This window comes from Panthera uncia, chromosome B4 (assembly GCF_023721935.1).
Source record: "Panthera uncia isolate 11264 chromosome B4, Puncia_PCG_1.0, whole genome shotgun sequence".
NCBI classification, from domain to species: Eukaryota; Metazoa; Chordata; class Mammalia; order Carnivora; family Felidae; genus Panthera; species Panthera uncia.
Window position 1 is genome coordinate 72529164 of NC_064809.1, and position 25264 is coordinate 72554427.

Sequence of the window (25264 nt, forward strand, 5' to 3'; positions counted from 1 at the left end):
CCCAGGCTCTCCCTGGAGGAGTGGGCTCTGCCCAGCTTCACCCCGTTGCTGCCACCCACCCCATCAGGCCGAGGCCGTCTCCTTGGCCCTTGAGGCAGAGCTATAGTTCGACTTGCTTTTCACTTAGAGCTGGACTGAGACCATCACACCCACCTTACCCATGGAGAAATGGAAGCGGAGAACTGTTCCTTAACTTGCTCACGTTCACTCAGAAAGCTGAGGTACGATCCCAGCTGTGCCGCCTCCTGTGAAGGGCTCTAATTCTCTCCAGAAGCAGTTTGTGTGTGTGTCCATGACCACAGGGAGAAGAGAGGTCTGGCAGTGCAGGGGTGAGGGGAGGAGGACTTGAGCGAGTACAGAGCCACACCAGCTGTCTAGTCCACCTCCAGGTATGGGCCCATGGCCTCCAGACGCCCTAGGGCCCGGCTGCTCAATACCTACTCTGGGGTCATCCCCAAGGCCAAGACATCCTTCTCCGGGCCAGACAGGGCACCTCCCCCCGCTGAGAGGAAGGAGGCCCTGGGGAGAGAGGGGGTTGCTGCAGGGCAGGGGAGGGAAGGACTGAATGCTGACGGAGCTTGCTGGGACCATTCTCATCCCTGAGAAGAGACTGGATTTCCCGGGATCCGGCTGTGGCTCAGAAAGGGATGGGCTCCCCTCCGAAGCCTCGGCCTCAGTGTTCTCTACGCATCACCTGCCGCTTCTCTGAGGCCTCGGTTCATGGTGAGGACCACCCAACAGGCTGAGACGTGCTGCAGGCAGAGAGGGACAGCAAGTGCAGCCAGGAGGCGAGGGTGGAGGAAGTTAGTCAGCTGGGCTGTGACAGTGCTCACAGACCACACTGGAGAGCCAAGGGTCGCCCCGGCCGGCCACTGACAGGGGCTCCAGGCTCCAGCAGCCGCTCCGGCCCCTGTGGTCAGGGGGTTAGGTTTGGATGGCGGTCAGCCATCTTGGCGCCCTGCCTGGACCCCAGAGACCAGCGGGACCGTTTGTCAGCCTCTCTGGGTCCACTCTGGAGCGCAGCACCTCCTCCTCAGCTCTTGAGTTTGGGAGGGTGTCGCCTTCACTGCCATGCCCCAACAGGGCTGGCCTGGGAACACAGCATCCCGGTTAATTCATGTTAATGGTAAGGCTCGCCAGGGACCATCACGCCTGCCCCCCTGCCCGTAGGAACAGCCCTGGCCACACCCGACTGTTTATCTCCTGTGCTCTGGGAAGAAAAGCAGGACGGCCCCCCCCCCCGCACCCCTCCCCAGGCGGCCACCCTGCCCCTGCCACACACCCGCCGCACAGATGTGACAGGCTCTCTCTGTCCGCTGCGAAAACAAACCGCCTACAGATGGCCTGACAACAAAGCCACAAGACACAGAATCTGGGAAAAACCTGGTGTGGAGAGCTCTCTATTGAACCCAGAGGCCCAGCACCTGCTCTGCTCTCCCACCCACTCCAGGGCCTCTCTGCCCCCCATTCCTTGGCCTTGGGCCCCGGCTCATTCCATTCCGAGGTCCTCCTTGGCCACCCATCATCACAGGGGACAGCTGCCTCCATGCTGCCCGCTCCAGGGCCTTGAGTCCACTCTGCGGAGAGCCCTGCCCAGCTGTGGCCAGCCTGTGGGCCTCTTGGCCCCCGGGCGTGCCCTGGCTTTCCTGACGGGAAGTGCCCGCTCGGGCCCCAGCCTCCTCACGGCTCCAGCTCCCGGGACAGGCGGGAGAGTTCCCGCTGGTTGTCGATGACCTTCAGCTGCTGGACATAAGCCCAGGCGCTGGCTGGACTCCGGGTGTTCAGCGACTGCTCAGAGCCTGTGGGGGTGGGGAAAGGGGAGGGCGTAGGGGAGAGTGGTCAGGGGGGGTCACCCATGCCACGTGGGAGTGGGGGTGGGGAGGAGAGTGGGGGGGGCACCCATGCCACTCGGTAGAGCCCATCCCTTCTCCCACAAGGAGCAAACGACCCTTGCTGCCCTCCACCCCCCCACCTGGCCACTTCCCACAGCCAGTCCTGAAGACTGTCCACCCCCCCCGCCAGTCTGGAGCAGAAGAGTGGTTAAGAGCTCAGACTCAGAAAAAAACAGGTCCCCAAGATTCCATACAGCATAATACGCCTTTTACTAAATTCAAAAACAACTGAAACAAAAGAATATTTTGTGCTCATAACATATATACGAAGCACATTAAAGAGATATGTACACGTACACGTGTGTGTATATATGTCTATATATTTATAAATATATCTAAATAAATATATTCTAGCGGCACAGGAAGAGGAAACGGTCTGTAGGGAGAGGAAGCTCTTGTCAATGTGCTCACACTTGGCTGGGGCCCAGCGGTGTTCATCATATTATCACAATATATACATACATAAAATAAAATAAAGGGCCGATGATGACAGTGTTATATGAACTGTGGCTGATGATTTAATCCCACTTCACGCAGCTGAAGACCAACCGAAAAAATCAGGCCTGGAGTCACTAACTGTGGGGCCTTGCCCAAGTCACTTCAGTGCTCTGGCCTGTTTGCGCATCTGTAAGCTGGGATAACATTCTACCTACGTCACAGAGGTGTAGGGGAGAGCTCAGGGCATCATACGTGCAAGTGCCTGTAAACGCCAGCCGTGGCTGACCCGTCAGCACCCAGCCCTGCCCCACTTACACGTGGATGTCCTGGCTGTCTGGCTGTCCTCGTGGAGGTGGGAGACGCGGCTTCTGAGCGGTGAGAGGGGCACTGCGAGGGGTGAGGGGGGTGGGGCATCAGGGAGACTGGGCCGAGCCGGAGCCTGGAAGGGGACGAGGTGGGGCAGGGGCTCCTAGCAGGGTTATCAGCCCTCTCACCATTGCTGTGGCTTCGGCAGTGATGCAGCATCCTCACGGCTCTGGCCATCATTCTCTGTGAGGACAGAAGACCAGGCCTGAGGGGCAGGACCCTGGCGTGGCCCGTGGGTCAGCTGGTAACCAAGCCCCCTTTGAGCGGGGCGCTCCCGGGGACTAGATGGGGCCATGTCTGCTTTGCCCCGGCCTACCCAACGGCCCCGCGGGGAGCAGGCAGTGCGAGAAAGAACAGAGATCAGGAAGGGCTTAGAGCGGAAGAGGCCTGGAGGGCCTTGGTTGCAGGGTGAGGTGATAAAGGCTGTCCTCTCCACTACGCAAGGGAGTGAAGCAGGGGCTATTTAAAAGAAGTATTCGTATTTGTATTATTTTTTGAAGTTTGTTTATTTATTTGGAGAGAGACAGAGAGCACACAAGCCGGGGAGGGACAGAGAGAGAGGGAGAGACTCCCGAGCAGGCTCTGCAGGCCCAGAGCCCAACGTGGGGCACAAACTCACGACCCGCGAGATCACGCCCCGAGCCGAAATCAAGAGTCAGACGCTTAACCGACTGAGTCACCCAGGCACCCCCATAGCTGTATTATTAATAATACCTTTAGACTATCTCCTGCCCCACCCCCCACCTCCTTCCACGGCCACAGTCATATCCCCCAGCCCACTCTAGGGGCAGACTCTCACTGTCCTTGAACTCACCATCTTCTCAAAGTTGATGAGATTCTCTACCAGCGTGTGGTTCCCCTCATGGATGAAGGTCATGTCTGCCAAGAGATGGGTTTTGCTTAAAGGTCCCCAAAGCTCTTCCCCTTCCTGCAGCCCAGGAAAGGCGAAGGGCCAATAATGAGAGCCTTGGGTCTGTCCCAGCCCCACACTGCCCTCTTCCTCCGGTTCCCCTCTGACCTCCTGGAGCAATTTCCTTGTATCCCTTAGGCCTCTCGTATCAGAGACCATCTGATGTCACCAGCACTCGCCTGCATGTCTCAACACTGCTTCTAGCCTGGGAACTCCTCACTCATCTTTGTGCCCCCAACGTGTCAGCACCCCAAGGGTCAGATAGACATACAGACAGGCACAGGACTGGAAGGGCGGAGGCAGAAGGGTAAGCTCTGGTCCTGTTACCTTTGAGAAGAAGGGGCATGAAGGGGATGATGGGAGGGGAGAGCTTGGTGAGGGCCAGTCGATAGACTCGGTGGTTCCATGAGGGGTCCTGAGAGGGAAGAAGCCACAGTGAGCGAGGGAGGGCCCCGCTCAGCATGACCCACCACGCACCGCGACACAAGCAAACACCATCCTCTAGGAGCTCTGCTTCCCCTGGGCCCCAGGTCTCACCACGGCAGGCTCTGCAGAGGCGGGAGGAGACCTGAAGCACTCGGCCAGCCAGCGCGCGCACGCGGCTTCCTGGCCTCTGGTTAGCCCCCCAAGCAAACTTCACAGCCATTAGTCTCTCAGGGGCCCTCCAGGTTTCAAAACTCTCTCTCTCTCTCGTTTCTGCCCCTGTCCCTCTCTAGCAAGTAAATTCCTTTGAACCTCTTGAGCCTGCAAAGGGAATTTTGTTCCCAAGAGCTCAGAGCCAGGCTGACAAAAGCACCTTTGTGCCAGTTCTCAAGAGAACACTCTCCAAACCTCTTAGCCCCCCAACAATTCCTAGCAGGGAGGAGGAGTGGGAGAGGCAGTCGGCTCCCCTACTCTTCCCTCATCATTTGGCCTAATTTAGCCCACGGGCTCCTCGCATCCCCTGAGGGGCCACTGACAGGCCCCGGTGCACCATGGGGTCTGGGGCCAGGACTTGCTTCCAGGGTCCTGAGGCAGGTCGGCTGGAGACCGGCGATCCCCTGATGTTCCCCTGGTGCATCAGAGCCCAAGGCCAGACCCCACGTGGGCCCTGTCCTGGTCTTCATACAGGACATCATAGCCACGGCCAATGCTCCCCGCACTGAGGGATATAATGCACTGCGCAGCTCCCTCATAATGCTCACACTCCGTCCTTCAGCCAGCAGCCCAGACTCTCAGCCCAGAGAGAGTCAGGCTCTGACCCAGGGCTGGAAACCCTGGAAGTGACCAAAGACACGTAGAAGGGCTGCTGGGAAGCCCAGAATCAGGATTTCTGGAAGGAGGAGCCAAGGCCCAGCGCTCACCAACAGCCTCTCCAGGGCCGAGTACAGCTTCCGGACTTTGTGGGGCAGCCGCTGCAAAGGACAGGCAGATGGAGCGGTCACTGCTCTGGGACGGGAGCCCCATCCCAACTGGGACTCCCGGGATGGGCACCCCCCCCCAACCTCGCCAGATCATACCTACCTCCCAGGTGTGGGCCAGGCGGCTGATGGCCGAGTTGCTGAGGCCAAACATGACGGCAAAGAAAGAATTGAGATTCTTTTGCTCCTTGAGGCTGTGAGTGGAAGACCCAGAGGCCCTCAGGGGGAAGCAGCCACACCCATGGAGTCCCCACACCCAGGCAACAGCCAGCCTGGGGCCAGGACCAGGCTGGGCCAGCACTGCCTCTGTGGGGGCTGGGGCTAGATGGGGTGGGGACCTGGGGCTCGACTGAGCAGGGACGGGGATGTGAGAGAAGGTGGCCTCAGGGCTCTGCCACACACCCACCGGCCCCACAGGTACTCACTGGGCAGCCAGCTTGATGAACTTCCTGAGCAGCTGGGCCCGCAGGCCGGGTACAGGGCAGAGACACAGCTCTGTGGCCACCCAGTACTGGAGCTCGTTGAAGCGGCGCATGAAACGCTCCAGGTTGGCGGTGGTGACGTCCCGCAGATGCTGGGGGCCCAGCACATAGTGGATCAGCTCCACCTGGATGGGGGACAGCAGGGGAGATCAGCCCACACCGGGCGAGGTGCCCCTGCCGTCTGCGCCTCTCCCCTCCCCTCTCTACTCCCGCACCTGGTGGATACTGTTGAAGAGGTTCCAGTCGTGGTCCGTCAGCTGGCCCGCCAGGTCCTTGGCACTCACCAGGTCCAGCCCCTCAGCAGAGCCCACGGAGGGCCCCAGCTGCTCGGGGAGCGGGGTCTGCAGGTGGAAGAGAGCTTAGGAGGGGTGCCTGAGCAACCCAGGGGACAGGCGCAGGGAAGGAGAGAGTTGGGGGCGGAGACTCCGTGCTTGTGGTTGAAGGGGTGTCTGGGCGGGTAGGGCTGCTACCAGGAACGGAAGGGCCTGAGGCATAGGGCTTCCCAAAGAGGCATCTAGTCTCCTGCTGGCTCCCCAGTGCGGAGACCCCCTCCTTGTACGACTCCTGTCTCCTGGGGGAGCCCCCAACAAGGGGGGGTCTTGTTTCTCCTTGAGAGCTCTCAACCGGCTCTCTCCCTTCCCCAGCAACTGGAACCTTCCCATCCGCTGAGGCCCACTCCTTCCTCTTCTCCCTTACGTCCAGCAGCAGCCAGAGCCAGGCCCCCCTCTCCCCTCTCTATGACCCTCCCCTGCACCCACCTCTGCCACCCCTAAAACACAGCTCCTCCCTGGCACCCTGCTTGTTCCTACCAGCTCGCGCACTTCCTGTGGGTTGACAACAAAGAGCCGTTCGTTGAGCCCCAGCGATGTGGCCACACCACGGGCATCTGGCTGCAGGCCAATGGCATCTGCAAAGAGAGCAGAGAGTGGGCTGGGAGGGGTCGGGGTGCAGAGAGGGAGGCCAGGGAGCCACTGAAGGCAGGGTAGAGGCCCCATTTGGGAGGCTGGGAGGCCCCTTCTGCCAGCAGCCAGGTTGGAGTCCTGGGCAGATGCTCTGAATGCACAGGGGCAGGTGTCCACACACCCGCACTGCCCAGGTCAGCACACCCGAGGAAGATGAGACAGGGCTCTTAGCGAGACAGGCAGAGCTTGGGCAATATTGGAGTCTTCCTGAGCTTCCTCCTTGGTCACATGGAGACAGCAAGACTTACCGTGACTACTCACGAGTCTAATAAACTAATTTATGGAAGTAGTGGCCATAAGTATACGATGCATAGAAAAGCCCTTTGAAAACTGGAAATGCCTTACAGAGGTCTTAGTGTTGATTTTCACCACTTCCTACTGACCGACACTGTGTTTTTAGTCACGTTCGAGTCCCCAGTCTGTAGGCCAGTAGCCACCAAAGCCAGATATACGAGACCATCCATGTGTCCAAAACAATATTACCTCATATTTATTTTTCTCATCTGTTTTGCATTTTTACATCGCAGGCAGCTTGATACGATGTTAGTATAGGACTATATGCAAATGACTTACAAGCAAATATACACATAGAAGGGGGCTTGTGGTCAAAATATGAGTCACTGACATGGAAGTCCATCTAAACAATCTGAAGGTCAGTGCTCTAAACAGCTTCTGCCTCATAGTAGGGTGTCAATCAAGTCCTTGGACAACTGTAATTCTCCAGGTGGCCACCAGAGGGCGGTGCTTCCCAGAACAGAGCACAGGCACCCATGACTTCATCCTGTCTCCCCACTTCCTGAAGGGGGAGAAGGTTTTGCTTTTCTGGCCTCCACTCCTTGCCTTCATTCTTTGGGTACCCCGAATTCCTGTCTACCCTGGGCTCCAGCTGTCAACCCCGGGGCTGTGTCCTTCACGGAGAACTCGCAGCGGTTTCTGATGGCCCAAGTTCCCTGAAAGCAGGTCTAAATAATTCTCACGCTGCCCCGTTCTGAGCACTAACTTTGTGCCTCCTCGTGCTGAATGTTTTATATACGTTATCTTGTCTAATGGCCACAGCAGTCCTGTGAGATAGGTGCAGTTTTAGTGCTCATGTGACAGACGAGGAATCCGATAAGCGCTCTGCTCAGACCAGGATCACACAGCTAGTCAGCAGTGGGTCCTGGGATCCCAGCCCAGGTCCGGGAGTCCTGTTTCTGGTCCTAACCATCAAGCTCCTCTATCTCACCTGCCAAGGTGCCTCTATCTCCCAACACCTCACTGCCCCATTAGCTGACTCTCAAATACGTTTGCCGGCTGACAGAATGAATGAGGACTACCTAGAGTCAAAAGCCAGAGTCTCTCATTTACTATGTGGACTTGGGAAAATTGCCTACAACCCCTTTGAGCTTCAGTTTCCCCGTCTGCAAACAGGATGAAAGTACCTATCTCAATAAGGTCGTTACTCAGATTAAATGGATATATGAGCATGATGATAATAAAACCTATGTACGAACTGCTGTGTCAGACGCCATTCTAAACCTTTAAATAAACGAGCTCATGCACTGCTCACAGTTCCTCTATGAAGTAGGCACTCTCATCAGCCCCATTTTACAGGTGCTAAAAAGAGCACAGAGAGATTAAATATCCTGCTCAAGGACCTACAGACACGGAGGGGCTCAAATGCAGACAGCAGGCTCCAGAGCTCATGCTCTTAAACACCACACACCGATCACTTTGAAGACACATAACGAACTGCCCTTAAATGCTAGCCATCATTAACATCGATGAATATGATTAAAATGATGATCTTAATATGGGGGGGAGTCTGGGCACGGATCCGAGGGGCCTCTCCCTCGGGGCCACCCTGCCCAGAGACACGACTCACCGCCTGCAGAGTTGACCTTCACCAGCTCCTGCCCCTTGGTCCAGCCATCCTCCTGGGCCAACGCTGCCATCACCTCTCTCACTGAGGCCGTCACAGGCAGCTTCAGGGTCAGCACTGAGTGGTCCGGCCGGTAAATGTCATAGGGGACTGGAGAGGAAGACGGGGCTGAGCTGGAGGAAGGGGCTCCTTGGTGCCCCTACCCAGAAGTCAGCGGGCAGCAATGGTAGCAGTGGGGGCGGGGGATCCCCAGGAAGCAGGACAGGTGACAAGGGGAAGCCTGGGGGGATTCGCTGCATGGAGTAGGTAGGGAGGCCCTGAGATGCGGAGGGACACACGGGGGGCAGACTCTGTCTGGAAGCTTGGAACAGAGACCCCGAGGAGTCCAGCGTGCCCTCCTCGGCCAGGCAAACTAAGGTCAAGGGTGATGACGGCAGGGTGCAGGCTATGCCCTGGCCGGCTGGGACCACCAACCTTTGTCCCCAACTCGAATGGCACAGTTGCTGCTGGGGAGGGGCTGGTCCTGGCCGGGGAGCCAAACAGGCATGTTCCTGGCCTAAAAGGGAGAGAAAGTAAGGCCCGGAGGACACAGAGGAGAGCACGCAGAGCCAGGGAGAGGACTCTGTCACGGGAGCATGGGGCCCACGCATGGGGTCTGCTGGCGGCCGGAATCCGAGCCCCAGCGGGCATCGGGCGCCATGGCTCCGTGAGAAGAGCCAGAGCAGGGCTACAAACAAGCCAGTGCCTAGTACATGTGTGTCACCCCCTTTGCCAAATAGATCCAGGGCTGTTCTAATACGAGCACACCTCAGCTGTTGGTCCTGGTTTTCTCTTCCTCTTCCTCCTTTGGCTCACATTTGCTAGTCTGCTATTTGCTACACGTCAGGCTGAGCACAGGCTTATTCTAAGTGTCTAAATATTCACAACAGCCCTTTGACGAAAATATCATCATTCTTATTCCCATTTTATTGAGGAGATAAATGAGGCTCAGAGAGGTTAATAACCTGCATGAGGCCACACAGCTGTACGTGCCACAGCTGGAATCCTAACCTGCTCCTCCCTCCCTCCCTCCCTCCCTTCTTACCCACCAATGATCTACTCCCCCGTGTCACCAGCCCTGTCCAGTCCCACAGCCGCTTCTCACTGGGCCCCAACACTGGGCCGATGGGGCAGCCCTGATGGGCAAACGCCTCCGGAACGCAATTCCTCTGCCCACCCCACTGTTCTTCCAATGCCTATACTGACTCTTCCTCCTCCAGCTCTGCAGGCGGCAGATCCTCCAGGTTCAGACCCCGCCCCCTGCCCCTGGCCCGGCTTCCCCACAGCTTGTCATCTTGTTCTGGGGGTTCCTCTGCGCCCTTCCTCCCAGCCCAGGCCAACCTCCTGTTCCACCTGCCCAGTGGCCTCCCTCCTCATGTGTTACAATGGCCCTACTATTCTCTACCCTCGGCCCTCGGTCGCCTCCCGCCCTCCCCCTCCAATCTGCCTGACCTGAGCCAGACTAAGCTTCCTAATATAGTTTCAAGGCCATCATTGTCTGCTGGATAAAGCACAGGCTCCTTAGCTGACTTACTCAAAACACACATCTGACCTTGTCAATCCGTGGCTCCGACACCTCCAGCTGCTCACATGGTTTGGAGAACAAGCACCAAACCCCTTACCGAGGCTCACGGGGCCCTGCATGTTGTGGCCCCTGCATGCCTCCCCGGTCTCCTCGCTCCTTCTCACACTCCCTCCTGCAGGGTCCCTAACAGGTGGACTCCCTTCCCCTTGAACCTGACTGCAGTCCTCTACTGCCTTGATCCTCACACCCTGCAGCTCTCGGCTCCTGGGGTCGCTCTCCCTGATCCTGACCCCGAGTCAGCCCTTCCCTTTTCAGAGACTCCCTCCTTTTCCGTCCTGCATCGTGACACTGCTCAGCAGTTCTGTCCCTCACTTGACTATGAGCCCCACGAGGCCAGGGGCGGCTCTCCCCTACTACCGCATTGTCAGCACCTAGCACAGTGCCCAGCACACGAGGGCGATTCCGCACTAGTTCCTGAGCATCAGGCACGAGCCGGGCAGTGTGGGAGCCCTGGGGAAACAGAGGCCCTTCCCTCATTCTAGTGGGATGTGACCGACACTAACAGATAATAAGCAAGTAGGCAAAGAAACAAAACGACTCCACCTGGTCATAATGCTTTGAAGGGAATCATGGAAGACACCTTGGAGGAAGCAGAGAGGGGGCCTGCGGGGAGTGGGGAATGCTCTGGATAGGGAGATGGGAGGGGGGCCTGAGAACCAACATTTTGGCTGAGATCAGAAAGATAGGAAGGATGCAGGTGGGCAAAGAACCAGAGAAAGAAAGTTCCAGACCCTGAGGGGGGAACAAGCGTTGCCCATAGAAGAGGAGGAGCTGTGAGAGTCTCCGGCAGGAGGAGCAGGAGTGGGGACAGGCAGCTGGGCACAGAGAGCCTGGTTGTTGTTCCCAGGGCAGCATTCCCCACAACCAGCCCCATCCTACCTTTCCAGTCTTTTTTTCCTACCATGCCTCAAGAAATCTCGGCTCCTGCCCCCTGTTCTCGTTCCCCTTTGCTCCCTGTGGGCCCCTGCCAGGAACGGTATGGGCCATCTCTGGCTCCCAGAGTGCTGGGCACCCAGAACCCTGGGCTTCAGAGGCTGCCTTCAGGCACCACCCCTCACCTCCCAGGGAACTGCTAACAGGCTCTGCGAACATGGATTCCCTCCCAAATGCAACAGAAGCCCCTTGGGGTGAGGGAGGGGTGGAGAGGTGACCTTGGACCTCTGTGTCTCCCATCAGGCCAGCTCCCAGTGCCACACATGGCTCGTGCTCTGTGAACACCTGTCCCCGCCCCGGGGGTGTGTCTGTGCATGGGGATCCCTTCCCAGGCAGAGCCCCTGGGGTGGGGGCTGGAGGGGCCGTGTGGTCCTGGAGGCGGGCAGAGAGAAGAAGCCAGGGCCAGACAGAGGTGAGAGGAGCCAGTTCATATGCAGACACCTTCATCTGAGGAGATGCATTCCCACAGCCGTTTTCCATCCTGGGGAGCAAATGAGAAGGGAGGTGAGATGAGACCAGGGGCCCCCGTGGGCAGGGCAGGGCAGGGGCAGGGGCAGGGAGGGCTGGCTCCAGATCCCACCCACCCTCCTCAGAGGCTCAGAGTTTTGCACACATGGTAAGCACCAGCTAGAGAGGGGCAAAGCGGGGGCTTGCAACCCAGAGCCTGCACTCTGGGATTTCCCCAGGCCAGCAGGGGAAGGAGAGTTCAAGGAAGTACCCCAGGTGTCAGACTGGGCAGGGGCCACTGCAGGTGAGCTCTCCCTGAACCTCACCTGCCCCCATGGGAATGTCTGGGAGGGCCAAGATAAGCTCTAGGGAATTCACCGGGCGCGGCCAGCAGGAACCAGCCCTGAGGATGCTTGGTAATAAATATGTGCAGAGTGGAGGAAGTGAGGACAGCAGGTGCACTCGGGATATGAGAATGACATGGGAGTGACTGCGTGATGCAGGAGAATGCACGAACATGACGTGAGGTGGACAGCAAGGGGACTGGTAAGAACAGCTAATTGAACGAGCAGGTCTAGACAAATGAGCAACCTCAGCCGACGCTCGTGGAGCACACAGGGCGTGCAAGGCACTGCTCGGTGCTCCTAAGGCACGCTAACATTTTGTCCTCCTGAGATAGGATCTCTCCTGGTTTTCCAGACTGGAGCCCAAAGCCCTGAGAGGGAGGAACGTGCCCAGGGCGGCACAGCTACAGGCGGTGCAGCTTGGATTTCAAGCCACACGTTTGGCCCCAGGGGTGCTGTTCTCAGTCCTTGATGCACTGCCTGGCATGCATATGGAAAGTTGACTGGGAGCCAGGCGTTACCTGTGGTGTTTCCGCCTCTCCGGCCACTGCTCCCGTAGCAGGATGCAAAGCCGGGCGTCTCTGCTCACCAGGTCTGAGAGTTTCTGGGAGGAGCCAAGATTCATCAACACAGAGGTGGCTGCGTCTACGCTGGCAGCCCAGTCCAGCCCTGCCTCACTCCCAGGTACCTGGAGAAAGCTGGTGGCCACGGGGTCAGCATAGAGCATGGGACCATACAGGGCCACCCACTGGCTGACCAGCCGCAGGACCTGCTGCCTTTTGTTGCAGACGTAGGTGCTGTGCTCCTGCTCACTGCCTCCTGAGGGCTCCGCGTGGAAGGTAGGCACCGGTCAAGGGGACCACAACATCCAACCAGACCACCCACCACACGGCGGGAAAGGAGGGGCAAGGATGCCCGGGGCCCACTGACAAGCTGGCCTTGGCATGAGGCTGGTACTTCAGAGGGTTCGGCACAGCCATGCTGTGAGGGATGCCTTCCCCCTGCTCCATACGACATCCTAGTCACCCCGGGACTGGAAGGATATTGGTGCAGGAGGGCAGCACAAAGCTGGGCGCTGGGCATGAAGACGCTGTGGGTCAGGAGGAAGTCGCTGAGAAATGTCTCTGTAGGGCAGGGACAAGGGGACAGGAGGAGGCTTCAGAGATTAAGTCTACTGAGCACTGACATAGGCATAGTTGGAGTAGCCCTTCTCCCGGTCCCATAATGGGCGGTGTGCCAGCAACGTCCAGCCGTGTGACAGCTCTCCCCACCCAAGCCAAGAGCACAGGAACGAGTACTTTTTGCCGACTGACCACATGGACCAGCCCAGCAGCCAGTGAGGTCAGACTCAGGGTGCCTGGCCCTCTCCCAGACTACACTGCCCACCCGCTGAGTCACACAGCAGGCAGGGTGTCTCTTGCCCCTACCTGTTGGGTCATGAGCACTGGAATCAGGCCGCATGGCCTCCAAGAGCAGTTCTAGGATCTTCTCTGGGGTGCCAGACATCACTGTATACCTAGCAGAAACAGCCAGTCCATAGCACACGTGCTACCACTCCCACTCCCGTATCTGGGACAGACATCAATAATCAATCACATCATCTCACTCTTCCCTATTTGCCAGTTCTGTCCCACCTTGGGGTTGGAGGGAAAGCTGGCTCTGGGGGGGGGGGCACATCTTATCCCTGGGTGCCCCTTCCCCCCATCCCCAGGAGACCAGCAGGCGGGGGTCGGACATGGAGGAAGGGAAGAAAGCCTGGGAAATGGAAGGAGAGAAGGTGGGCAAGAGAGAAGGGGTGCAGAAGGAGCATGGCGGGCGTGTTACCGGTTCCTGCCTGGGGTTGGGGGGCGAGAAGGGCCAGCACCCTGGGAGGCTCTCTCCAGCACCAACACCACTTTGCCATGCTCTTCTAGCCTCATGGTCTTTGCTTCCACATCCTGGACAACAAGCCATACCCAGTGCTCAGCACACATCATGGCTCCTTTCCCCCATTTTAGAGCACCTCCCTCCACCGCCATGCCAGACCCACAAGGCTCCCACAAGGGCATTCAGCCCTTCTCCCACCCCATTCCATGCCCATGGCCTTGGATCTGCCCTACCAGTCCTGTCTATCATGCAGCCTGAGCCCCTCTCTACCCATCCCTCACTGGCCTCCCTCTGTGGCTCCCCCTTTCCATTACACTGCCTCCCCTCACACCCTAGTCCCCTACCTCTCTGTGACCCCCTACCCCCACAGTCTCCCACACTGAGCTGGAGTTCTTGGGTTTCGCTAAACTTCCTCAGTGTGCTATTGCCCTCCTCACTTGGCCATACTCCAGCCATCACCTCCAAGTTCCCCCATCTCCTACCTCTCCCTGCTCCTTACAGGCCCTCTCTGTCCACGCCCCTTACCTTACCCCCTACCACTTCTGCAGAGACATGTCCCTGCCATGTCCCCTGCCCTCCCCACCCCCAGTAATGGCACCTTGATGATACGGTTGAAGTCCTGCTTATCCACACGGAGGAAATGACAGTTATCTTCTCGCAGGATGATGGTGGCTGCCCGGGGTGCGTCATTCACCAGAGCCAGCTGTCCAAAGTCATCTCCCTCATGCAGTGTGGTCACCAGCCCCTGCAACCAAGTCTCAGTCACAGCCCAGCCAGGCCCCCCAACACTCAGAACAGATGCACGGTGGGAGAACCCCAAGGCAGGAGGAAAGCTGGAGAGTGGCAATCTTGGGTCCACTGAAGGTACTTCCTGGGAGGACTTGGACCAGGGAAGCCGGTACAACCCAGGGGCTGGGGAGACAGGAAGAACTCACTTTGCCATGGGTCACCACGTTGACAGATCCCTTCCAGATAATGTACCACGAGGTGCCCTTGTCTCCCTGGCTGAACACTGAGAGAAGCACAGATCAGACACTCCTGTGGGCATCCCCCACTTCTCCATGGCCTCTGCCACATCCAGGTCCCTGCTGCCCAGCTTCCTATCCCCTGTCTGACTTACACACGGTCCCTGCTCTGCTGTGGGGTTCAAAGAGCAGAACTGCTGCTAATTCCCGCTTCACCTGTGAGGTGGGGAGAGGAGGGTCAGTGGGGTGAGCCCAGGGTACGAAGCGGCGGGGGGGTGGGGGGGGCTAGGTCCAAAGACACAAGTGATCGGGGGCAGAGATGTGGCTAGGTCGGATGCCAGGGATTCAGCAGGATACGGGGCAAGGGGAGGAAATGAGCTAAGAGAGGCAGAAGGACTTCTGGACGAGGATGCTGGGAACAAGAAATCAGATGGACATTTCCCAGCCATTGGCACAAGGCGAGGGACGTGTCTTCTGGCCCAGCAGTTGGGGCCTCAGGGGCTCACAGGGAGAGGGGGTCCTGGGGAGAGTGTGAGGGCAGGCAGACTGACCGAGTTGGAGAGGTGGGCCACGGCCTTGATATGCAGCAGCTCCTCAAAGATGAGGTCCAGCTCCTCGTCTGTGCGCTGACCTGGGCTGCGGGCATGGAAGGGCCGGGAGGCACACGGTGTACCGTGGGTCTGAGGGCACGGGAGCCACTACACCCACCACGCTCTGGGCCCGAGGCCAGCTGGATTGTTACCCGTAACAGGCCAGCCACCACTGAGTGCACACGGTGTGCCAGACAAGGGCTAGGCGCTTCGAGTGCATCATTTCTGCCCTCATGACAACCCCTGACGTGGGCATCGTTATCCTCCTTTGACAGAAGAGGAAGCTGGCACGGAGAGGCACGGAGAGGCCCAAGGCCACCCAGCTAGTAGCCAGCGGAACTGGAACTTGAACCCAAACCTGCCTGCAGGCTCCAAAGCTCCCCCGTCTCAGCCACTGCGGCACCTGAGCGGACAGGTCTTTGGAGGTGCTGTGCCCCCCCCCCCCACAGTTACAGAGGAAGAAACGGGTTCAGAGGTGGGGAAGGAAGACTCCAGATGACCCAGCGAGAAATAAGGGAAACTCTCAGCGATGAAACTGAGAAACTACAGAGTCTGAGAGCCATGTGAGGCCCAGGATCGTGGGGTGCAGGGCACCCGACTCACGGCTTTCGAAGCGCCACAGTGAGCAGGGCATCAGGCCCCCGCTGGGAGAGCAGGGCCATAGCCTCCACCAGTTCCTCCTCCAGCTCATGGACTCCCACGGGCTCTGGCTCTGGCCCGGGGAAGCGGTAGAATTGGGTATCTCGGTCCTGGAAGGTCCAGTCGTGTTTCACTGCAGGGCAGAGGCCCAGGTGTGAGGAGAGGAAATTGAGGCCGCGTGGGTACAAAGCCCCCATTGCAATTGCAGGCACCCCCGGATGCCTGCTCCCCAGGACCGGCCGGCCCCACGGGGGCCCCACCCTGGGCTCAGGCTCACCATGGCAAAGGGCACCTTCATCCAGGAGCACCTGGCAGATTCCAACGGCTTGGTTTCGGGAATGAACTCCAAGGCTCAGTGCCAAGATCCCATCCACCAGCTCCCGGCCAGAGCAGCACTGCCTACAAGAGGTGAGGGGACAAAGAGGAGGGAGAATTAAGTGGCAGGAGGGTGGAGGGCAGAAGGAAGACTTTCCGTCAGAAAGGTGCCTTCCCTTGGGGCGCCTGGGTGGCTCAGTCGGTTAAGTGGCCAACTTTGGCTCAGGTCACGATCTCGCGGCCCGTGAGTTCGAGCCTCGCGTCAGGCTCTGTGCTGACGGCTCAGAGCCTGGACCCCGCTTCAGATTCTGTGTCTCCCTCTCTCTCTGCCCCTCCCCTGTTCATGCTCTGTCTCTCTCTGTCTCAAAAATAAATAAACATTAAAAAAAAAAAAAAAAAAGAAAGGTGCCTTCCCTCTGTGGTGACAGCATGGAGACTGCTTGGGATTTTCTCTCTCCCTCTCTCTCTGTCCCTCCGCTGCTTATGTGTGCTCTCTCTCTCTCTCTCTCTCTCCCTCTCTCTCTCTCTCAAAATAAATACATCAACCTTAAAAAAAATTTAAAAAGAAACAAGTGCCTTCCGAGGCTAGAAGCAGGACTCAGCCCCGATGTCCAAAGTAGAGCAAAAGGGAGAGAAAATGGGGGTGGGCAAGGAGGCGGCTCAGGCCTCCACTCACCGATAGAGCCTAAGGTGGTACTTCCGGTCTCGGATAAGGGTCGGGCAGGTGGCCAGGAGGTGTCGATGCAGCTGCTTCCCAGCCCGGAGCACCCGCTCCGTGGAGGCCTAGGACGGGGGCAGCACAGCAGGTTCAAGCCCTGACCCCCGGCGGTGCTGTCCCCTCCCGGCTCCTCCCCTCCCGGCTGGTACCTGCTCCAGGCTCACGCTGAAATCCAGGGACTCCTCACTGTCCGTGAGTGGCGTCTAAGGGCAGGGGTGGGAGGAGGGGGAGGGTCTGCACGTTAGTGCCAGGACTTCAAATCCAGCTCTTAGACCTCGGCCCTCCCCCGTCTCTCTCAGTCCCTGCCCAGTCCCCAGCTCCAAACACTCAGTCAACAAATACACTAGTTCTCCCCGACCACCCCTGTATGCCAGGCACCCGCCTCTTTCCACCCTATCACCAGAACTTTGCCTTCCTTCTAGACTCACACACTGCACCCCCGCAGATGAGCTCCCCCTTCTGCTTACTCAGGGCCCAGGTGTGCCCAGGCTCCCAGGTAAACCACACCTGTGCAGGGGAGAGAGCTGAAGAGCATGAGGATGGGAGGTAAGGAAGGCCCATGATAGGCCAGGAAGTGAGTGGCTTGGAAGGGAGGCCTAGAACACTTGCTTCTGGGCCAGAGTCACAAGGCCTGATCCTGAGCCAGGCTTTGTCCCCAACCACAAGACCCTGAGACGCCTGGATTCAAATCCCTGATCCTCCATTTCCTAGCAGTGTGATCCTGAACATATGGCTAACTTCTCCCTGCCTCAGTTTCCTTGTCCATAAACTCTATAAAACACTCGTAATACCAATACAGAGGCTTTGGGAAGGGCTATGTGAGTGATTCGTACCGAATGTTTAAAGCACTGCCTGGCATAGAGTTGTATGTACATGTTAGCTATTATTACTCATCTGTGAAGCAGAGGGCGGGCTGCTTGCTGGAAAGCCCCTCATGAGCCTTCTTTTTTTTTTTTTTTAATTTTTTTTTTAACGTTTATTTATTTTTGAGACAGAGAGAGACAGAGCATGAACGGGGGAGGGGCAGAGAGAGAGGGAGACACAGAACTGGAAGCAGGCTCCAGGCTCTGAGCCATCAGCCCAGAGCCCGACGCGGGGCTCGAACTCACGGACCGCGAGATCGTGACCTGAGCTGAAGTCGGACGTTTAACCGACTGAGCCACCCAGGCGCCCCTCATGATCCTTCTTTTTGCTGCCACCTGAAAACTGGAATTTGTGGACCTCTCTGGACAGGATGCCCTACCCTCTATGAGCCCTCCCAAAGGCGCAGCACTTTATAGTTTACAAAGTATGTCTCCCTCCATGATGTCCTGATTCTCTACAGAATAGGACCAGATATCAAGTAGGCAGAACAGGGATTGTCCGTCCTCTTTGACTTAAGAAACAGAAGTCTTGGGGTGAAGAGCCCGTGTAACTCAGTCACACGTACTTGGGACGGCCAGACAGCCGTGCATAAATTCCAGAAGTGCTCACATTCTTGGTCTCACCCCACCCACCGCACCTGCCTGGTTCCTTCCCTTCCCCCTTCTCGCCAGCTCTCTCTCCTGCTTTCCCATCTACACTCAGCCCCTGAAAAGGACCTGGCTAGGAAGCTGGGGTACAACCAGACTTGGGGCCAGAACCCCCTCTGCTCATCCTGGCATCTTCCCACTGTGTGCCAGGCAGAGGCCTGAGGTCTGGCATGCATAGGCGCCTGGCCCGGGGCTGGGCGGAAGTCGCTAGGTGTCCCAAGGGTATCCCTGCCCGGGTCATGGGGCCCAGCCTGGTGCCAGACACAGAGCCCTGGAGACTTAGCAACAGGAAATGAGGAGGAGGAGGACGAGGAGGAGGAGGAGGAGGAGGAGGAGGAGGAGGAGCCAGGGAAGGAGGAAGGGCAGGAATGCTACCCAGCCAGCCCCCTGTGTTGGAACAAACAGTGCTGAACACTAATGACTTGTTGTTGTTCATGTCAAAAGGCCCAGGTGGCCCCGGTCCCTGCCCCAACTCTCTGGTGCCCAAGACCCAGGCTCCAGCATATGCTCCCTTCCTGGTATTATTCTGACCCTGGAGGGCACATCAGGAGGGGAGGTGCCAGCTCACAACCCAGATCCCAGATCTCCAGGCCTTGTTTAAACCGTTTCCTGCCCTGCCCCAGGGAATAAGCAGGAGGATCAGAAGAAGGAGGCTCTGACCCATCAGAGGTGAGGAAGTTTCCTGAAGGCATCCCTCCCAATTTGCCAAGGAAAGCAGGAGCCCAGAAAAGATGAAGTAACTTACCCTGAGTCACACAACTACTCAGAAATTCAAGATCCTACTGAATAACCAACAGTGGCCCCGAAAGTAGGTGTTTGTCTGTCTGCTGTTTCACAGCTAGACAGAAGGAGGCTCCGAGGTTACATAACCTGTCCTGAGAGTGGGTAAACAGGGCCACCAGGATTCACACTGTGCCTGTCTGATTCCAAAGCACAGGTCACCATCTCCCAGGCACCTCCACTGCCTCATGTTTGTCCCACTTCATGCTATGGAAGGGTAAATTCTGCCCTCAGGAATGTTCCATGGGCAAGTAAGTCTGGAAGACACGGCGTTAAACAAAGTTCTGTGGGTTTGTCATAGTCCCTCTGGGACTATGTCCATATGCACTGGGAGCCTCCTAGGCTGGCAGTGGGGGTACTATTCAGAATACGGTCAAGGGCATGGGCTCGCCATCCATGTGTCTCGGCCAAATCTCAGTTCCCCATTACCAGCTAGTTGTGTGACCCTGGCTGCTCACTGACCTCTCTGCCTCAGTCTCCTCATCTGTAAAATGGGGTTCGTGATAATAGTAGCTATGTCACAGGTAATTATGAGGATCAAATGAGTTAATAACATAAAGCACTCAAAGCGATGCTTGGCTTGTGGTAACCGCTTAGTAAATGTTAAGCAACTCGATTAAACTTCGTTATTTTATGATGGGTGCCTATTACCTGGACACAATGCAAAGAAGTGTTGTACCTTGGCTGACCCTCTCTCTGATGTGATAACCCCGAGCGTCAGCTTGGGGTTCTCAGTTGGAAAGAAGTGGCTGGTATGGGTAGGGGGAAGGCTCTTGACCACTGCCTCCTCTCCCGCCTGGACAGGAAGGACGCAGGGTAGGAGAGGAGGGGGTAGCTAGCTTCCCTGCACCAGCGCCATAGCCTGCCCCCCCTCCTTCCCTCCCTGTCACTCAGTGTCAGAGCCACGCTGAAGGGGCAGGCACAGAGCCAGAGAGCCTCGTGGGGACCTGTCAGACCAGTTCCCTTAGGCCATGGCTAGGGTCTCAGGCCAGGGCTGTGTGTGCTGGGACAGGGAGAGGACGCAAGGGGAAGGGTGATGCTTTGGGGTGTCAGTGTTTTCATTTACAGCAAAAGAAAGTGCACCATGAGCTCAGACTCCATGGCCAGGTCACCTGGGACAGAAGCCTAACTTTGTCTCTTAGACGATGTACAACCCTGGACCTGTCACTTAGCCACTCTGTGCCTCTGTTCTCTCATCTATAAAAGGAGACAATGACACCGGTATCTAGCTCACGGCTATTGTCGGCTCACTTGACACGAAAAAGGTAAAGGTTTTATAATGCTGCCTGGGACACAAGTATTATACAACTATTAGCTACTACCATTGTTTGAACACGCTTGCGTGAAAGCATGTTTTCTGAGTTAGAGAATCTAGCCACCTCTCCCCAGACAATCACTCAAAGGGAAGCATCCCAGGCTTCTCTGAGATTACAGGACCCCCCCCAGAGGTCATCCTGATCTTGCCCCTGCCTCTAGATAAATTGATCCCTCTCTGGCTCCTGGGCATTGGACAAGATCTCCTCTCCTTCTCATGCTTCCCAAAGGAGATGTTCTTCCATCCCATCCCAGTGTCACTTTTGCCATCGATGGTAAGTCCGTCCTCTGTCTAACCTCACCCTCCTGTAACCTGCTTTCATTTCTCTTGTCCTGATCTAGTAGCAACAGAAAGTACTCTCTTCAGACCTCAGGAGGTTGATGGGTTTCCCCCTGGTTTTCTAAGAGGCAGGCATGGCCTGAATAACTCCCAGCACTGTTCGCCTAGGCTCCACCCCTTTACAACATCCACCCCTTACCCTACATGTGCACACTCCCCGACAAGCACTCCTTCCCTTATGTGAGCCCCTCCTAGGCCAGACGAATCATCTCACAGGTGACAGGAGCGACTTGACTGGTCCCCAGAACCTCTTAAATGCAGCCGCACCGGGCTGAAGCCACCCCACTCACCCATTCCCCAGAGACGGTCAGCAGGGCGGGGTGTGGCCCAGGCCCCTAGCCCTAAAAATCTAAGTACCCTTTAATCACCAATTCCCACCTACCCCCCCCCCCCACACACACACACCTGGCTAGAGAGGGGCTGTGTTTCTGTGACTTTCACCCTATTTACACTCCAGCAACCCTCACATCGCCCTTCTGGCTTCCCCGTGCACCCCAGCTCTTCGATTCTGGGGGTTGAGGGAGTCAGGAGACAGCCTGGCGGCCTCTTCCACCCCTTCCCAGACTCTGGGTCCCAAGGGATCCTCCAGTGACCTCATTGTCCTGGCACCTGACCTTTCCCCCACTCACCACCTTGCCTCTACAAGCTGGGAAGGGGACAGGAAATGCACAAGTAATTATAGACTGAGAGGGAAGGAGGGAGGGAGGGTTCCAGCCCACGGGCTCCAAGCAATAGCTACTACCAGTGACCTGGTGGGGTGGGGGAGACAGCTTAGCCCAGAAGGGGCCAGCTCCCCTGCTCCCTCCAGAGCCCCATCTCGAGCAGGACCCAGGCCCAAGAGGGCCCTGACCAGGAAGACCCAGGGAGGGAGTGCGGGAGGGGTTGGGGGGAGAGCTAGGGACACCTAGATTATCCTCCCAGTTCCGACGCTGAGGAAGAGCCCATCACCTCCGCAGACCTTGTTTTTTCTCACTCAGCCTCCTATTTTGATAAATATAAAGGCCATTGGGCAAGAGGTGGGAGGAAAGACGCTGAAGGTGGTAGTCGCTCCACTCAAAGGGACTTGAGGACAAGAGACATAAGTGACAAGCTCTCCCAATTCTGTCGTCTGCTCTGGTTTTCCCTCGACCCCTTTGCCCAAGTTCCCTCCTGGTACCAGCGCCCCCTCCCCCAGCCGCCTGCCAATGCTGTCCCCGTGGGCAACAGAACAGACGCACAACTGAATCTCACTGAATCTCAGGTGAAGGAACTCGGTGAAGTCTGGGTGGTCGGAGAGAGCTTCTCCGCTGATTTGGATCCTGCGACCATTATGCTGTCCCCCACCCCGCCCCCACTGCTCTTCCCCTCCCGCCCTCTCCTTCATTCTCGCAGCTCCAGGATATTCTTCACTGGCAAAGGGAGACTCCAGCTCCAGTCTCCAAACTTCTCAGAGCCCCCCCCCCGCTGAGCCCCCCAAAGCCAGATGCCAAGCACTGTTCACGTGACCACCTCACCCCAAGATCAAGCAGAATTGACGCAGTTCTGCTGGTCACTGAGGGAGAATGTTGCCACGGTGATGTACCAAGAGCAATAAACAAGTTTACCCCACCTCCCACCTTGACCTGGCCCCCGGCGTCTCACACATGCCTCCCCTCACCACCTGGAGAACACACAACCACCCACCTCAGGGCACACAGAGGTGACACAAATGACAAATCCCTCTCCCCCTGCCCCATGCCACAACGGGAAGACACGAGTACCACATGCACATGGACCTACACGGTGCAGCTGTGTGAGCCACCCACACGCACAGCGGCCAAGCTGCTTGACCCACTGTCCAGCCCAGCAGGAGCCCCCACACCCCCAGAAACATGCTCTTTCTCCCAGTCCAGGCCCTCCTGCAGTCCTTGGTGCCTGGCCCTGGCCCGACAGACGATGGGCACTTACCCAGCGGAGCCCCTGGATGCAGCTGGGGCGCTGGTGTTCAAGCAGCAGCTGGTAAGAACAGCTCCGGGGCCGGTGCATCCTCTTCAGCACCATGTTGAGCAGGGTCCCCTCCGGCACCACGTCCGGGAGGCCTCCCACCTGCGATGCTCCGAGAGCTGGGCTGTCCTCCACAGCCAGGCCCACCTGCCAGCGGCTCTCACCTGGCCAGCCCACCTGTGACGCAGGGAGGAAGGCAGAGAGCCATGGGGCTGGGGCTGGGACTGGGACTGGGGCAGCTGGACCAGGGCACAACTGCCCCAGGCAGAACCACTTCCTCTGAGTCCTCTGGACTGGTCAGGCGGAGGTGCTGCAACCCTGCCAGGAGCCGGGGGAGGGACAGGAAGACCTTCACTGGGGCCTGCCGGTCTGGCGCACTTAGGGGTCTCCAGCTGGCGGACCGGAGATCGGGCCTTTCTTCCCGGTCTTCTTTGGACTTCTGCCCCACCCCACTGCCCATGTCCCTGGAGGGATCTCCACCACCTCCCAGTATGAGGCTACCGACTCACTGGATCCCCCAGAAATGCAGCTGCAGCTCAACCCTTCTTCGCCCCTTCTCCTTCACCCCTGACCAGCCCTCTCTTTCCCACCCAAACACCCCACCCACCATGTCAGCTTCCTCTCCTGCTCCTCCCCACCCTGACCCCACTTTACCCACCTTCATGGTCCTTCTCAAGCTTGCACAGCCCTGCAGGCTCTAGCAAAAGGTTGGGGAGGGGGAGACCCTCATGGAGATCCCTACTCCTCCTGGAGGGGTGTGGGCTGTAAGCCCCAGGCGAAGCGGAACAGGGCTAATTCCTAGCTGGACTGGCTGCCAGGGCGACCGGCTGGGTGTAGAGGCTCCTTTTGGGTGGGTTGAGGGCAGGGGGCGTAGGGGGGAGTCCCCCCCCAGCGGCAAGGAGCCCCAAGCCTCCGCCTCCGTCCCAGACGAATGAGCCAGCTGGCACCGGGCGCCGAAGCGAGGCTGCAGCTGGCACTGATCCGGGCGGGAGCTGTCACACCCCCTACGCTGCCCGCCCCCTTCCCCTCCCCGGGACAGGCTGGGAGGGCAGGGAGGAGGCGCCCGGCCTTACTGTGGGGGAGGGCACAGGGAAGGGGGCGGGCTGGGCCGGGGGTGGAGTCTGGACTCCGGGGTTATAGGGCGGGCACTAGTCGGAGGCCTGAGAAACCCCAGGGGGGCAGGAGCGGCCCAGGGTTGTGTGTCGCGGCGGCCGAGGCCGGAGTGTCGGGGTAGGGGTGCCGAGTGGCCGTGCAGGCCGCCACGTGGCCGGGAGGAGAAATGCAAACACGGAAACCAGGGGAAGGGGGAGGGGGGTGAGTCATTGCGGCCCCACCCGGGAGGGAAATCCGGGCTGGGGCCGCTTCCCGGCCGGGGGCGTCCTGCCTCCTGTTTCGGTTCAGGGTCTCGAACAGTCCGGGGGAGGGATTGGGCTGCTTTCCCGTGGGGAATCCCCCTCCCCACCGTACCCCCCCGCCCGACACACACACACACACACACACACACACACACACACACCACGGGCGCGGGTGGGGAAACTGAGGCCGGAGGAAAGGACTGCTCTCCAGGATGGGTGGGGCCGGAGTTGTGGCTGAGCTTCGGAAGAGAGAGGGTTTTAGAGAACCACGCCCCCACCTCGTGCTCCCGGGCTGCTGCCTGCGTGGGGCGAGGGGGGGGGGGGATTGGGGGGTTGGGGGGAGGGGGTCAGGAAGCAGAGCCTCGGGATTCCAAGGTCCGCAGCAGCTCTGTACCAAAGCCCGTCGCCTTCTGGGCTTCAGTTTCCACCCCCGCGTAGATGGCCCAGAGCCGCCCTCTACTCCCCACTCCAGCTTCTTAGAGGCGGAGAGACCGTGGCTCCTGGACTGCGACTCCCTCAGCACCCAGTAATTGGTGAGGACGTTGATGAGGGGTTTGAAAGGAGTTACACGCCCCGCTCCCAGCTTTCTAGGACTCACTTTTTTTGTCCCAGCTTTCTAGGACTCACTTTTTTTTGGTCCCAGTCCTTGTCCCTTTCTCTTTGCTGCTGAGCCTGCCTGAATTGGGGAAGACACTTGTCTAACAAACCATCCTGCCTGCTTTGGGACGCTGAGCCCCTACCTCCCACCGATGATTATTTTCTTGGAGACGGATTTTAATTGTGATTAAAATCTCAGTTTTAATGTGTATTTAAAAATCCTCCCTACCCCTAAATTCAGATTCAGTTCTGTTGGCACGAAATGGAAAATCTGTACTTTGAGCAAATGCCCCAAGGTTATCTGCTAGGTTCACATCTTTTTAAGTCTATTTATTTATTCGGGGGGCGGGGTGTCGGGCAGAGAAAGAGAGAGAATCTCAAGCAGGTTCTTCGCGGTCAGTGCAGAGCCCCATGCAAGGGCGCAACCTCACCAACCCTGAGAGCATGACTTGAGCTGAAATCAAGAGTCAGTTCCTTGGGGCGCCTGGATGGTTCAGTTGGTTAAGTGTCTGACTCTTGATTTGGACTCAGGTCTTGTCTCAATGGTTGGTAAAATGGAGCCCCCCAGCAGGGCTCCGCACTGACAGTATGGAGCATGCTCAGGATTGGGATTCTCTCTCACCCTCTGCCCCTCCCCCCAACTCTACATAAAT

At 58.0% G+C, this 25264-nt stretch overlaps 1 protein-coding gene across 1 annotated transcript; it reads right to left on the minus strand.

Annotated features, from left to right (window-relative positions):
- Positions 1–1373: 1373 nt before the first annotated feature.
- On the minus strand, positions 1374–23678 carry RAPGEF3 (Rap guanine nucleotide exchange factor 3). Its single transcript, XM_049625347.1, has 28 exons — positions 23318–23678; positions 22624–22836; positions 16902–16955; positions 16711–16817; positions 15997–16118; positions 15684–15852; positions 15042–15126; positions 14646–14706; positions 14461–14537; positions 14124–14270; positions 13484–13596; positions 13087–13175; positions 12705–12783; positions 12348–12498; positions 12181–12263; positions 11310–11349; positions 8786–8867; positions 8315–8461; positions 6298–6395; positions 5704–5829; positions 5432–5613; positions 5110–5200; positions 4950–5000; positions 3934–4021; positions 3511–3575; positions 2825–2879; positions 2646–2717; positions 1374–1799 (listed from the first exon to the last, which is right to left on the minus strand). The coding sequence occupies exons 1-28, from the start codon at positions 23321–23323 to the stop codon at positions 1681–1683; spliced, it is 2772 nt and encodes a 923-aa protein (XP_049481304.1). The 5' UTR covers positions 23324–23678; the 3' UTR covers positions 1374–1680.
- Between the last annotated feature and the right edge of the window lie 1586 nt (positions 23679–25264).

Coding starts and splice junctions, on each gene's coding strand:
- RAPGEF3 (XM_049625347.1), bottom strand. Junction 12,784..13,086: donor CAGTGCTCATGACCCAACAG/GTAGGGGCAAGA, acceptor CCTGCCCTACAG/AGACATTTCTCAGCGACTTC. Junction 5,614..5,703: donor TCTTCAACAGTATCCACCAG/GTGCGGGAGTAG, acceptor TCCCCCATCCAG/GTGGAGCTGATCCACTATGT.